General features: G+C 39.0%; 1 protein-coding gene across 1 annotated transcript; it reads left to right on the top strand.

Annotated features, from left to right (window-relative positions):
- The first annotated feature begins 795 nt into the window (after positions 1-795).
- Positions 796-5,680, top strand: slc10a2 (solute carrier family 10 member 2). The gene is made up of 6 exons (XM_061089269.1): positions 796-1,190; positions 1,674-1,792; positions 2,010-2,098; positions 2,243-2,418; positions 2,740-2,897; positions 5,487-5,680. The coding sequence occupies exons 1-6, from the start codon at positions 796-798 to the stop codon at positions 5,678-5,680; spliced, it is 1,131 nt and encodes a 376-aa protein (XP_060945252.1).
- Positions 5,681-16,587: the final 10,907 nt, after the last annotated feature.

Raw genomic sequence — 16,587 nt, 5'->3', positions numbered from 1 at the left:
GAATTATCCTCTGTAATTCAGTGACTACTCTCTGACACAAATACAGTGTTTCCATATTTAAATCACTATCTTGATTAAACTTTCTTTCTTCTGATGACTATCCAGGGAAAGTTTTCCTGTATCCTTCCCAAAAGTGATAATTTTCTATAGGTTTATAACTTAATTAAGGTCAATTATAGGGTTTGGTTTTTCCTAGTTCTACTTTGACATCAGAGACTTTTTATTGGTATGTATAAAAAACATCATCCACTTATTATATCCATTGTGTTATTTAATGTTTAAATGATAAAAAGGCCAAAGGGTATAATTTTTACAAGCATTCTGTGAAGAATACCCTGAGCACACAGGGTGTGTCCTGCCTTTAAGAAATACAGGCATCTTCCATCCTCACTGACATTGTAGGATGATGATGCTGTATAGTATAGTTGTCCAATAAAGTTTTAAGAGGCCAAAGGGCAATAAAAGTTGGTGCAATGGTGCAATCACACTTCATGTACAGAATGATTCTCTTTTTATGTGCATGTGTTTCTGAACACTGACCCCATAAACCCTCAAGTATTGATTAATTTTTGATCATTTTTCTCCTGATTTCCGCCTCTGAATTGATATGGCTGAGGCATAAAGAGCAGAGAGCAGAACCGTTGCCACATTTGCTGTGGTCTCATTGGATATTGGACAAGGACAAGCTCAGCAGTCTCCTGGAATCTCGGACGTACAAGAGGAACCTTACTTCCAGTCTCCTCTATAATTTGGAGCCACCGATCCTCAACGTTTTTTTCCGTTACACTGTTCACGATGAACATGTTCAAGGCAGTTACTTTGCCTCCTGCCTGCGACTCCTTTGCAACAATCTGTTCAGGCAAAAACTGCCTTGTACCTGCCAGTAACTTCAATGAAGTGCTGGGCCAGGTGTTGAGCGTAGTGCTCACCATAATGCTGGGTATGGTCATGTTCTCCATGGGCTGCACTGTGGATGCCCACAAGTTGTTGGGCCACATCAAGAGGCCCTGGGGCATAATAATCGGCTTCCTCTGCCAGTTTGGCATCATGCCTTTCACAGCCTTCGCCTTGTCACTGGCCTTCAACGTTCTACCTGTGCAGGCTGTCGTTATCATCATCATGGGCTGCTGTCCTGGAGGCACCGGCTCCAACATCATCTGCTACTGGTTGGATGGAGACATGGACCTCAGGTAAAGAACCAGCTGGACTGAGTGGCTCATTGGCACCATCATTGGATATTATCATGTCAGTCAATGATGTGCCGTTTGAAAACACACCTGACAAACTACACAGATTTCTTGTTAATAAACCAATATGCCAGAATAATTGATTAATGATCTTAATGTAGAAATAATCTATCTAGGTTTGAGCACATCACAGTTAAGTAGCACATAACCATGTTTTCTATGAGTATATAGAACAGTGCAGACAAACAATGTTCCCTCGATTGAAAATTCAAGTGAACTCATTCATATTTATATTTATCTTTATGCACTCGGAAGCTGCTGTCGAAACATGATTTAGGGAGAGGATGGCATTTTGTTTCCATTTGGCCAATCTAGCTGACATATTGTATGACTGTACTGTACTTTGATATTTATAATGCAGATGTGTGTGTGCCCAAATGTCACACAAAAATGTCCAACCCACTGTTCATGTCCTCTCCTCCTCAGTATCAGTATGACTGCTTGCTCCTCTATCCTGGCCATGGGGATGATGCCTCTATGTCTACTCATTTACACCTCCGTCTGGACCTCCTCCGAAAGCATCCAGATCCCATACGACAGTATTGGTAATAAGATTGATCACTAGCCAATATGTTTTTGAGAATTGTAGTCAGAACTTTTTATGACAACCATAACATATGATTAGTTTGCAGATATATTACACTGCATTTGTCATTTTGGAAAATACATTTTAAAATCCAGTGAATCTGAGTGATATTTTGTGTTGCGTAAACATAATAATCATAAAAAAGATTGTAATACTATGAAACTATGTATCTTCAGCCATTACTCTCGTGGCCCTCCTTATCCCAATTTCCCTGGGAATGTATTTAAAACACAAGAAGCCCGAATTGGCAAAGAAGATCCTCAGGGTAAGAAAACGCTTGACTTACTTGTAATTTCGATAATCTGATAAGAATTTGGTGAATGGATTTGTTCTGACTTTTACATTTTGCATGGCTCGATCTAATGAAGAGTTTTGGATGGGCTTTTAATAATGTGTCTTCTGTGCACAGGTGGGTTCCATTGGAGGGTTTGCTCTCATTCTTATCATAGCTGTGGTTGGAGGAATTCTCTACCAGTCTTCTTGGGACATTGATCCTGCCCTCTGGATCATCGGCACAATCTACCCTTTTATTGGTTTCGGCCTGGGGTTCACACTGGCCCGCATTGCGGGTCAACCCTGGTACAGGTAGGGTGACAGCATTACCATCAGGGCCGGGTCTAGACAGGCATGTATGAGGGGGCAGCCACAAATCTTGAGGGGGCATTGTGCTTTATTATATTATTATTATTATAAATTGGGATTTAGTTTGAGGGGGCACAACATTTATTTGAGGGGGCCAGGCCCCCTCTTGCCCCTGCCTAGACCCGGCCCTGATTACCATGAAGTTCGCATTTAGTAATATTTACTTGAGAGAATCCTTTATCTTGACTAACTTGTGATATGTCTCACATAACTTTGATAATGCCAACAGATTTATGACTATTTCCCCCTGCTTTTTTCCCTCAGATGTCGAACCATTGCGTTGGAGACGGGTTTCCAGAACTCCCAGCTGTGCAGCACAATTGTGCAGCTGTCCTTCAGCCCTGCTGAACTGGAAGTTATGTTTGCATTCCCCCTCATCTATAGCATCTTCCAGCTGGTGGTGGCAGTCTTTACTGTATCAGGTAAGACTATAGAGGCACTTAATGATAGCAGTCTACATTTGTTGACTCTAAATATCAATGGCCAACGACACAACTGATCTTCAATTCATTTTAAGACCAACAGTGTGTTACTGTTTGTTGGGTCAGGGCTCAATACAACTTTACAGTGCTTTATCCTGCTGTTTCCCAGCATTATCAGGATTATTATGATCACATTATTAATATCATTTTCATCAAGACTCAATGCTGTATCATGAACATTTAAGTCCTATGAGAAAAACAGAGACCTTATTTTCACCAAAGTTTAGTCTGAGCTTGCTGATTATTTTAGTATGAGCAGTTTCAGCACCCAATAGGAAAAAGGTCATCTGGATACGGAAGTTGTCCGTGTACACAGATGTTGTTACTAACACCGGGGCCACACTTGCTGCGGTTTTGTCGTGGAAAAGCTGCGCCACAGTTCGGCTGCATGTCTCGGTTTTCTGTTGTTCATACTGGCAGCGAGTCTTCTCCGGTTCAACAAGGTGTAATGGAAAACAGCCTTACATTACACCTCGGAGCTCGGAATTTCTGACCCCAATGTCGTAAGTTGCAACTGGAACACCACCTCAAGTCGGAATCTCGACCCGGAAGGTCGGAGGAACCTGCCCACACCCCAAACTTAGAAATCCAAGATGGCCCCTCTGTATATCAACACTTTATTGTTTATCATTTATTATAGTGCTTTTATTTTGAAACGATTTCAGGAACTGTTGCAAATATTAAAATATCTCCTGATAAACATTGAGACTGTGGTGAATCACGTTTTCATTGTTTATTTAGCTGTTAAGCAAGCGCGGTTCGGGGAGAAACCTCAAATCTCTAGGAGAGCAGTGAGGCTTCCGTGGCAGAACCATTCTGCAGTCTGGCCTGGGCATAGGTCTCCAGTGTTACTTTGCTGATTAGCAGGTTCATTTACATGCAAGGTGAGTTCAAAGCTGTCCAGTAAAGTCACATGTGCCAAAGCTTTGGAGTCTTTCTTTTTATGAACATTCAAAGGTCATTGTCGTTAAACACAAACTGTGTAGAGAAAACAGCTGCAGTTCCTCCTCCTGTTTTGTCTGATGGACTGATAAGATGATACTTTGGAGGACAAGTCTCTGTGATCAGATCACTGACCAAGAAGGAATTGTCGCCCGATGATCTGACATTAAAATGTGTGGGGCTTCTGTGACAGGAAAGGAGAGATGTTAGATTACTGAGGCAGGGACCAGATGTAATTGCTATGATGTGTCTGACAATGCCGCCGACTGTTTAAGGTCAGCTTTAACTTTAAGGAATCACAAAGGGGTTTTATCTCTGGTAGACACCCGAATGGTGATGTTTGTGGATGTTAGTTCATCCTGTGATGTTTGGATGAATCCCAGGTTTAAATCTGTCTGATTTAAAGTAGTTCCAAAAGATAATGATTGTCAATAAACCATATACCATGAGTCAGGCACGCCTATGACAGCAATGCATTCAGGCCAAGGAGAGTGCCTGCCAAAGGATTTGATTTATTTCAAATATATTGGAATCGGGCCTTTGAAATCGTGTTGCGATTGACAGTCACTCAGTCTCTTTTTGTTCAGGATATCCAAAACCCAGTGTGTACAATGACCCCCATAGTACTGGGATGTGTAGAGAGGATGGTTTGCAGCAGCAGCAGTTTACTTTTTGTCGGCCAGTGTCATTTTAGATGTTCTGTTATAGAGTCCAGAGTCAGAGTAGAATGTGGCTTATCAGGCTCAGAGTTAACAATGGCTCTCAGCCTAACGGTGGTTTGGGGGCTTTTGTTTTGGTTTTAGTTTGCATACATGCTTATTGGGATTAATTAAATTGATTTACTGCTAGATAATAAGATTAAAACAAGTACGAGACCTAAAGCACTTCTCATCCTTGTAGTTCTTTTTATCTATTAAATAATGTTCTGAACCAATGGTCTCGGTGACTGAGGTGACAAGGAGATGTTTGTCTGTGGGGTTTTCTGTGGAAAATTGTACTGTCAGCAGGGATGCTGATTGGCTGCAGTGAGTCAAGGTTGATGTCAATAAAGTGTGTGATAAGAGGCTGTATAGTTTATATTTGTCCCTAGCCCTAAGCCATAGCTGCTAGTTTATGCTCAAAAACCTGCACATTATTTTTCATTGTACGTCCTGCTTTAATAGGAGGTTAGGTAAATTCACAACCAGAGACAAGTACATATTCTCCCCTTCACTCCTGAAGTTAAGGGGGACAAATTATGACCTGACTGCAACTTCATTGATTAAAATGGCATTGGACAAAGAGTGATACTTTCACTTCAGTGAAAAATCTGCCTCTCTAGATAATTGTCTAGAAATGTTATATTGCATAGCATAATTTATTTATCTAGTTTTCCAATATCAAAATAATGACTAACAAGACAAAGAGAATATAATTGTCCTGAGACCGGTTTTATACTCAATATTTTTCATAAAATAAAAGAAATTTGCTTGATTACTGCTGATTACTGCAGTTTGTGGCTGATATGTACCCGAAGATAACTTCTGTCGAGATTTACTGCTATAGTTCTCTGATCAATGTTTCTGACTCCATCTTGTTTACCTACAGCCTACCGGCTATATAAGAGGTCACGTGGCATCGGCCCTGCTGATTCAGACAGTGAGTCTCCATCACTGGAGTTCGGAGGTGTTGAACAATCAAAAGAGAAGGGATACCCTGTGGAAAACGGTGGCTTCGAGTTCGATGGGAATGGCAACAGGATGGAGAAGAGTAAGGACATCGACAAAAACACCAAGCTGTGATATAACAAACCCTACAAATCACATTCTTCTGACTATCAGTATGAACGCCCAGCGCTGCCGCTCTACTGAAGAATCAACTCTGAACTCACACTGCTCTCTGCAGGCTAGAGGTGTGCACTACCGTTTCATGAGAACAGGGGTGCCCAAATTTTCGGCAACCCTAATTTATTCATATGTGTTTGTAATTATTTAAAAGCAGTTTACTCTGTGCAGACTGTTAGAAAGCCTGCTGAGATTGACTAAAACCAAACAGAAATGCAAACTGAATGTTTTATGCTGTGTATGTGGAATAGCTCTCCAGATAGACAGAGAGCTGCACTCTCTGTACTAAATGATGGAATATTCAACCAAATACAATTCAACTGTGTTTATGTGACATTCATAATTAAGGTGGAAGTTGTATCACACGGGCACATGAGGTATGTTCTTCTGATAACCAATGTTTCACAGGCACAGAGTTGAATTTAACATAGACTATAAGGTTATTATGTAAAAAAGTTTTGCATTGTCTAACTATATTTTCTATTCTGGTTCTTCTGCATTTGTGCCTTGATGAAAACCGAAGTGTTCTGTGCTCTTTCAGCTCCATTCTTTTATTCTTTACCTCATTTGAATAAATACATAGAGGTAAGGTTCTCAGGACAGAGTAGGACTCATCACATTTGTAGACTGTTTAACTGAGTACAGTTTCTTAGCATTCTCAAAATGCTGTGTGTAAGCTACTGGTTTTACATATCTGTTCACACTGAAGAATACACAAACATACAAGTTATGTATATGTGTATTATATATAAAACATATTCTACTAAATTAAAGGCATATTTTCTAAGCAATTACAATTCTGCTAATTTACTGACAATCTATCTAAGCTTTTCTTGTTTTTTCATGGATGAATAGATGCTCAATATTTTACAAAACTTATACGTTCCAATTCACTAGTGTGGTTTAAAAATGTGCTTGCTAAAATATTATATTTTCTCTAAAGACATTTTATTTTGTTGTCTATTTTGTTGTTATATAATTCATGTTTTGATACAAATACGAGTATCAACTCAATAAACATAATTGTAAATTACGCCTTTATTTTCTATGCCTTTATCTATTGAGAAAGTAATAAGCAAGCAAATGTCAGAGTTTTAGAATATATAAGAATATTGGGATTATTCAAATGACTGATTGTGCCTACGTGACCAACATTTGGTACAGGTAGATGTTTGCCTTCTAACTTAATGTGGTTAAATGTTAACAATTGCAGAGCAGGTAGACCCAGTACAAGGTCAGGAAAACATTGCTTCCCTATCATAAAATGATCATATTGAATACAATACAGCTGCTCTTGATCAAAGTCCAAACTGTGACAGGAAAAGCAAGTTCACAGACGCATAGTTAAATACAATGTATGTGCTGTCATGTGATAGCGAACTTGTCCACTTGTCCCTGACATTAGAGAGCTTGGCCAAAGAAACACTGGTGTGCTCCACCGACATCAAGCACCTTCACTATGAAACTATTTTATGAAACTATTTCACAATTTTCACAGAGGCAGACATGCCCAAGCTGCTGTAAAGTGTGTCATTAGAGGCTTAATGTAAAAATATTCCCTTATTACTTTATTAGTTATTACATAGAGAAACTTATCTTTATGTGATATGGTTAGAAGGAATTTACTCATATTGTAGTTTTCCTACTTTTTGAGAAACCAATAATAACCTATGCACAAATGCTTTCAAATATATATATATATATATATATATATATATATATGGTTTACCCTAATATGTTAGCACTTTCAAATTCACTTGTTGAGGGTTGTTACGTCCCTAAGACGTCTAGGGCATGAGAGACAGAAATACACAAGGGGCAGAAAAAAGAAAACCAGTATTTTATTTAATAAATGTAGGGTGAACACAAAACGTCCATCCCAAAACGGAAGGGAAAATAAGAGACAGAGTGAAAGATGACACGTAACACCCCCTCCAATAAGAACAAACCCCTCCCTGTTAACTGTTCACATAGTTAACATACCATCACTACTAATCATTACACAACCTCTTCACAGTTGGCATGGTCTCACCCACAGGATAGAGCGTCGGCTACCACATTGTCTGCTCCTCTCTTATGCTTGATATTTATGTTGTAGCTCTTGGCCAGGAGTGCCCAACGCATCAAGCGTTGGTTGCTGTTATACATCGTAGCTAGAAAAACAAGAGGGTTATGATCGGTGTATACTGTCACTGTCAGTTCAAAATGTTATAGGGTAAGGAGCATGGCTAATATTTCCTTCTCAATAGTGGAATAATTTAACTGATTCCGTTTAAATTTGGCTGAGAAGTAGCATACAGGGTGGCACACATCCGCACCACTGTCCTGCAACAACAATGCACCAAATACCGCTGGCATCCACCTCAAGCTGGAAAGGCTGAGAAAAGTCAGGCACCACCAGCACAGGAGCACTGCAGAGGAGAGACTTAGCAGCCTTAAAAGCAGTTACCTCCATGCAGTTATCTATCCACCACAAGATGGCAGACGGGCACTGTTATTGTGATCAATATACCATGCAGATGTCTTTGGGAAACCCTGAATTTAATTACTTTTGGGTTTCTCTATAATATTGTCAGTTGAGACCTTACTATGTAAAGAGCATTGAGATAATGTATGTTATGATTCGGCTCTATACTACTGAAGCGTAATGCATTCACTTGAGAAAAAAATAACTCATATTTAAAATTGCAGTCAACTGCCCCTTCCCCTCCTGCTCTGTGTGTGTGTATCACGTTGCCATGGAAACTACTAACTCCTTGCACCTGGGGAAGGGACAAATCTAAGCTGAGCGCAACCCTCAAACAATTCGCTCTAATACAAAAACTAGAAATCCTATCTGTGAAATAAAAACATTGCAAGAATCCCAAGACTCTGCCAAGCACACATATATAACTTTGGTGGTTATAGTAAAACAATGTGACCACGGGAGCGAGTTGGAAAAGTATGCCTTTTGGGGCTTTTATTTTGAAAATCTAGCCTCTAGTCAAGCTTCCTTGTATAGTCGCATTACATCCAGGGGCTTTTATTTGAAAATTCCAGCCTCATTTCAGGCTTCTTGGTAACATCCTGTAACTAACCGCAGGCTTTTATTTAGAAAAATCCAGCCTCCTTTCAGGTGTCCTGGTTAGGGGTTGTTACCAACTGGGTACTTTTATTTTAAATACCCAGCCTCCGGTTTACTAGTAACATGTGTAACTACCTGCAGGCTTTTATTTAGAAAATCCAGCCTCCTTTCAGGTTTCCTGGTAACATCCCGTAACTATCTGGGGGCTTTTATTTTGAAAGTCCAGCCTATATTAGAGAGAGGGGGAGGACTCAATACCTTTCAATTAAGCAGCAGCAGTAAAAAGCTAAATTTTAACGTCTTGAACCATAGAATGTATATAAAGATGGAAGTAGCGACGTTAGAGGCTCTCAGTGGGTGCGCCATCTTAACAGTGCCTGAATCCTCATAGTTCCTACCCATCTATTATCATAATCATACTACATATGCTGACATGCTTCAAGTGGTTTTTAATATATAATTGTGGTAATTAACCATCTATTTAACACGTCCAATGAACAGTTTTAAGCAAGTTAACTACCTCAGGCTACGTTTTCACATCACTTTAGTAAAGAGCTGTCATTTTAATTGGTTAATATCTATAAGCTACATGTGTAAGTTGCATGGAATAGTAAATATATGTTTCACAAATGTCCTGATATAGGCTTGTATAACAACCATTACCATTACCACCTTGTTTATTAAGCCTGTTATGTAATTTAAAGTGAATAAGACTTATGACAATTTAGATGGTATTATAATCTCCACACTCCACTGTTGTTAACAGTTTTCATATTTATTATATATTTATCTGTTTTCACACTGTGAAAAGTCAACGGCCTTGATGTGAACAGTTATCAACACCACTGTGAGAGATCATCACCTTGAATATTACAGATGAGGTAGAAAGACATTTTATATATTAGTTAGTACAATGTATATTTCTGTTAATAATCTATATCAGTTCTGGCTGACGTAATTTAATGCATTATGTAATATGTGCTTTGATTGTTTGTAAGTTATAAAAACAGGACTGTAACTGGAGTCTTACCAATGCTGGCACACACTCTTTGCTTTAATATTACTTTATATATAATATAATCACATAGTGGTTTGGCCTTTATATTTCTGGCAGGGTCCATCACACCAACAGTAACAGCAACCACTGTACATTTTAGGCAAACTTTATTGAGAGCAGTGAAATTAGTCAATCACCAATCAAATCAATGCAAGTAGCAGGCAGGACACTGCCGGTTCTTTCTTTATCAACTCACAGTGCATTAATGGCTCTCACAGAGTAAACAATGCAACAATTAGTTAGCAATAATGTACACATCTGTGAATCTGAGTGAAATCAAATATTAAACCTCCACTTGAGCAATTAAACACAACACCTCTCACGTATAATCATTTTTAATTATATGGGTGTAAACAATAACAAAAAAAACAGGGACATTGGCTTGATTGTACTCTGATCAAGCCAGTCTACTCTTTTTTTCGACAGCACCTAAAGGTGGCACCAAAAAAAAAAACCTATCGGGGAAATGTCGGAACAAATAATAATAAATAGTGGTGAAAACAATGACTGGCAACGTAATCTGTGAACTTTCTCAGACATCGTCTGCACTTTTGGGGGAACTCTGCCCTCTGAACGCATTTGTTCTGCAACAGTATTATTCATTCGTTTGAAACACAGTGGCCAATGAGCAGTACGAGAGACCGTTTACAGACATTCCCCCGCAGAAAATAGATAAAATAAAATAAAAAAGTATAAAATATAAAAGACTAGCCAGCAACAATATTCCCAAATGTCTTGAAAGCAATCAACATTTAAATCAACATTCAACAGCAGCAGGTAACAGCAGCTTACTTCATATTTCACGGTAGTTTGATTTCAAACTTAAATTATGAGCCAGAACTACAAAGGTTAGCATGCTGGCTAAACACAGACTTCAAAAGAGTTAGAAATCACTTACCTCAGACAATATCAGAGAGGAGGAGCAAGGTTGAAGTACAGTGTTTATAGGACAGTCAAAAAGGCAACAGCCAATTAGAGTTCTTCTGTTGAAGAAGTCCACTCAGATTAGTCCTGTTGTCCATTTTACCCTAGCAACAGTGAAGTTATTGATGGAATGTCACTGCCAATCAAAATCAGCTTCAAATTCAAATCTAAGCTATCATGATTGAAACATCAAATGATGAGGGAAATTTACTCTAACTCATAAAGATATTTTGAGACTATTTGATATGCATTTGAAATAATAATAATGTTGTGAATAACATTATTAAATACCATTTAATAATAGGTTTAAAACTCATGCCTTGACCGTATCTATTGAAATGGATTTTATAGCTACCAGTGTGGAAAATGGTGGTTTAAGTGAATCTTGATAATGTGAAACTGTACATGCCATGTCTGTATGTATTTGTTATGGAACAGTGGTGACAGGAGGACCTTGACACTGTCATGAGAACTGTCTGTGCTCCCACCACATGGTTCTCGCAGAGACAGGCACCTGCTGGTCTTTGATTTGTCATGGAGGAATCTCCAAACAGTGGAAGAGTAAAACTGCACAGGAGTGATCTTATATGGTGCACATTAGGAACAGAAGTCATACAGAGAGGGCCTTGACACAGACACTGGATAACTTGCAAGCCTAGTTGATATTGTGGCATCATGTTTACACTATAGCTGGTCAGAAACGTCAGCTGAGGTTGTATGTGAGAGAGAGACGTGAGCAGAGTGTGTGTGTGCGTATCAGATTCTGGGTTCGTGTTTGTGGCAGATTTTATTTTTGTGACATGGAATTAGTTTTTGTGCTCTAACCATCTGTGGGCTTTTATTTTGAAAATCCAGTCTGTATTCCAGCTTCCTGGTGAGGTCCTAGCACTGTGTGTTTTTTGTTTTTTTTCATGCAAATGGTAATGCTCTGGTTCACAGATTTTTCATAACGTGTTAGTGTAGAACACTTAAATTGATAATTTTAATTACTAAAGGATAATGAAGAAGTTGTCACAGATGGAAACGGCAGAAAGGCCTGTTGAGGTTTACCCTTTATAAACAGCTTCTAATCTATCTTGAACTATAATAAAACTGTTACCTTCCTTTTTTAACTTAGAGGAAATAAAGACATTCAAATGGAGGATATTTGTCTCTATATGAGGTGATGAATTTAAGCAATTTGTGTTTCTGACTAAAAAGATCACCTCCTTCAGTATGAAGGCTTCGGCTAAAGAGGAGGAGACACTCGGGTTTACTGGAGTAGAACATGCCAGTGAGTTTCCATCATCTCAGGCAACTGACTTAAAGTTTTTCCTGATCCTGTTTTCTGAAACACGCCAAGGGGTCATTCTTGATGGTTTTTTTGCAATATGTATTGGGATGTTCAGCTCTGTCTGTTATGTATGGACTGTCATGCATGCAATGTGTAGTTGTGTACAGTTTTGATAACTTTGTGAGATGTTTGTGATATTTTCACATTGTCTGCAATGATCTGTGACTTGAGGTAAAGAGCATGTAGCATCAAAGATTGACACCTTGCTTTTCAACCCAAGGGCTGGTACACTATGAAACATGTGGCCAGTTATTTTTGTTTTCTATACAATATGTATGATTTCATACATTCAGAAATCTAGAATACTAGAAATTAGGTCAATCAATCAAATTGTATTTGTATAGCCCATATTCACAAATCACAATTCGTCTTATAGGGCTTTAACATTGTGTGACATCCTCTGTCCTAAACCCTCAGCAAGAGTGAGGAAAAACTACTAAAAACCTTTTTAACAGGTAAAAATATGTAGAAACCTCAGAGAGAGCCACATGTGAGGGATCCCTCTCCCAGGACGGACAGAAGTGCAATAGATGTCAAGTGTATAGTAAAACATCAATGGGATTAAAGTTTTTTAGCAGCATCGATGAGGGTAAACATTATGAAGGATAACTTCAATAGTATATGTCAGGTAGTCCTGCTGCAATCATAGTCTCTGGTCAGCAGCAAGACCACGATCCAGCATCAGGATGGGATCCACTATAGTCCACAGTCATTGTCCACTGCCGCCATAGAATCCATTATCAGCTGCCAGCGCGACAAAGGATCCTCCATTACCACTACGATCAGCAGGCATGATACAGAATCCATCAAACTGGATCCACCATTGCGACCTCTGACGCGCGATCCACAATCATAATCCATGGTGCGGCCACAGCTGTGGCCCTGCATCTGCGGGCGCTAAGGCACAGAAACTCCGGGAAAGGGGTCAAGTTAGTAACATGTACTGATGAGATAAGAATGACCTTGATGTGTTAGGGATGGAGAAAAGGAAGGAGAAGCAGGAAAGAGAAGCTCCGTGTGTCTTGTGTCATAAATTCCCTTTGCGTCTTAGCGTCATCAGGAATACTGAATAATGCTATTTGATACAATGGGAACAAAATTGCTGTCGCCTCTCTCAGCAGCACATACACCAATAAAGCATTTTGTTGCTGACTGCTAATTTTGTTTTGCCAAGGAAGTTATGTTTTCATCTGCATCTGTCTGTTAATTAGCAGCATTACACACAAACTAACGGACAGATCACCCGGAAACTTGGTGGATGATGTATTGATGTATACTTGATGTATTTAAGGTCAGGGAAAAACCCATACAATTTTGGTGTGTATCTGGATCAGGTGGCAGATCCAGGAATGTATTTCTTGTTATTTAGATTGTTGGTTTATTTTTGAGCAAATCAACTACATGCAGTTAGTTATATGTGCCACAAGATGGCAGCCATGCATCGCTATGAAACAAGAGGATTACCGTTCCTGGGCATGAACCTGAGTTTGTAGATGAGCTCTATAAGTGGGTTGAAGAGGCCAAGGTTTCACCACTCCCTGTCTTGGCTGAAGCAAGTACATCCCTACAGATTAGCAAAAACCAAACACTATTGATCCTCACTATTTTCTAATATACCTTGTCTTCAACATAAAAAAATTATTCATGACATTATTTAAAATGTTCTTACAATGTGTGATAATATGATCAACTCTAATGCTAAAACACTTGATATCTGTATTGCAATTATACAATACAATGCCAGATTTGAATCTTGGTGTTTAGAAGCACCTCTAATGGTCTAATGTTTACCTCTTCCACAAGGTTTTATATTCCCAGGGTTGAGTTTTTTCTTGCAATGTGTTTTCAAGAGAATACTTATCTGTGTTGAGGTGGAGACATATGGTCCATCGTTATATACAAGCTATGCAGTACAAACTATGAGCCATGGTCTCACACAGGTAGAGATATCCAGCAAGACAATAAATGTAATACCAGGCGTTTAACCAGTCTACTAGTACAATTTCGACTGGGGCAACACAGTCCTGTCCTCCCTGGTCAGTGTTCCAGGAGGCAGTGATGTTGTTTGTTTCCAGATGCCTTCAGATAATTCAGAAGGCTTGATTTTGCCACTGTATCTTTCTGCACAATGTCCCGCAACCCGATCCACACTGAAGGGAAGTTCTCTTGAGGATACTCCTGTACAACATGAAAAGTCAGGTTGGTGAAGAATGCCGAGTTTTTAGTATTCAAAACAACATTCAGATCAGCACCTATACCATGGCACACCCTCTTTATGTCCTTGGACAGGAGGATGGTAAGTAAATGGTTGGTAATTATATAGTACTTTTCTAGTCTTGATGACCACTCAACATGCTAACATACATACATTCACCCATTCACACAGTGCATATGGGACTGGCACAAGAACACTTCGGCATGCAGATGGTGAAGATCAGGATAGAACTGCTGACCTTCTGGTTCAAAGACGACTGCTCTACCCCCTCAGCCACAGGGGGCAGGAGGTGGCATGAGGTGTTCTCTGCCCAGTATCCAACATGACCACTGCCATGTGTTTTCGTATCACAATCTCCAGAGTAAGGACAGCTTATGAGTCTGCTATTCAGCTTTCGGGTGTGTTATCAGCAGCCAAAGTGCTTTTTTCTGCCATGACTCGTTCAACAGAAGGTACAATCATAATGTTGTTCTTTTCCATGGCTGAATTTAAAAGCTATTTCAAATCTTTTACCCCCACTTGCCACAGATTTATTTTCTTTCAATGAATGTTCATCCGTGTATTCTCAGCTAACACCACACTGAGAATGTGAAGAGTATTGTTCACATGTCTACTGTATTAGTCATTATATTGCAGAGTCACTTCCTGGTTCAGCTTGCATGTGAAGCATAACTGAAAATGATCAGCAAAATAAAAAAAGTCTCATTGTTTTTGTCAGTTCTGCAATTTTTATATTGGAAGTACATGATTAGCTTATTCTCTTGCACTTGCTGATGGATCTCCTCTCACGTATAGAGTAGGGGTGGGAATTGGCAAAAATGTGACGATTCAATAGTATTGCGATATTTGGGCCACGATTCAATAGTATTGCGATTCTGCAATATATTGCAATACTGCAAGTATTGCGATTCTACACATTAACTGAAATGCAAAAACTTATAAAGGGTAGTGCAAAAACTTTGTCCTTGAACATTCAGGACACAGGACCTTTGTAATTATTTTCTGAATAGGAGACCTCTCACATGAACTCTGAGCTCCCAGCACATAACTTACAATTATTTAAATACAGTAACATAAAGCAGACATAATAGAGTAACATAAACCTGAGAATAATCATATAAATAAGAGTAACCTAGAGCTTCAATCACATTGAGAAAAATAAACAAATGTGTACTACTAGAGTCCAGTCCAGTTGGCTGCAAGTCATGACCCAAAATGTTAAATTCATTTGGGAATATTGACATTTTTGTTCAGAAAAAGGAGTTGGTCAACATGCTCAGATGTTAAAGTGCTCCTCTGGGCCATTACTATCCGAACATCCTTTCCGCATACACACTAGGTATCTTTTAAACTCTGAAACTCTCCTTGTCATGCTTTGCCAGTCAGGGGCTGTTACATATATAATTGTAAATAAAGTGTTAAAAAAAATATTGCAATACTTTGTGCTACAGAATTGATATAATCACGGGCGCAAAATATCGCGATACTGAACAGAAAATGTTTTTCCCCCACCACTAGTATAGAGCTGTGCTTGTTACATTTTATGTTATAAGCATGCATTGCCTGATATTCTTCAAAACACCTCAAAATGATTTTCAAAAGTCCTACTCTAAAAAAATGTATTGTAATGCCAGGCGTTTAACCAGTCTACTGGTACAATTTCAACTGGGGCAACCCAGTCCTGTCCTCCCTGGTCAGTGTTCCAGGAGGCAGTGCTGTTGTTTGTTTCCAGATGCTTTCAGTTAATTCAGAAGCCTTGATTTTGCCAATATAGGTACCCTGAATATATATTTTTGCATTAATGATACTTCACTTTGACTGACTGCTTTTAACTTATTTGATTTTTTATCATTTTTTTTATATCACTTATTATTTATATCTTGATTTTTAACCGGACAAAAGTCTTTGTGCCATGTGAAGATATTTTGGTTTGAAAATGCCCAGCAAAGGAGCGCCTTCAGAACTTCTTCTTGATACATCTGAACAATTCTAGCTAGATTGTGTTTCATATGTATTTGTTTTTATAGACAACTGGGTTGTAAATGTTATTCAGTTAGATGAATTTTTCACCAAATGAGTAATGTGTTTTTTGTGGCACCATTTAACCCTGTTTCTAATGTCATCTGTACCTTTAAGTAAAACAAATTATTACTTGAAAGGGAGGCACATTAGTCCTGATGATAAGAAGTGAAACAAGGCCTCAGCACTCATGCTGCCGGTGGTGGTGTTTAATGTTTAACTGCCCTGCCCTCAGAGGAGGGAGGAGGACATA

This window comes from Limanda limanda, chromosome 16 (genome assembly GCF_963576545.1).
Source record: "Limanda limanda chromosome 16, fLimLim1.1, whole genome shotgun sequence".
In the NCBI taxonomy this organism is placed as follows: Eukaryota; Metazoa; Chordata; class Actinopteri; order Pleuronectiformes; family Pleuronectidae; genus Limanda; species Limanda limanda.
This window is presented reverse-complemented; position numbering and strand designations above follow the sequence as displayed.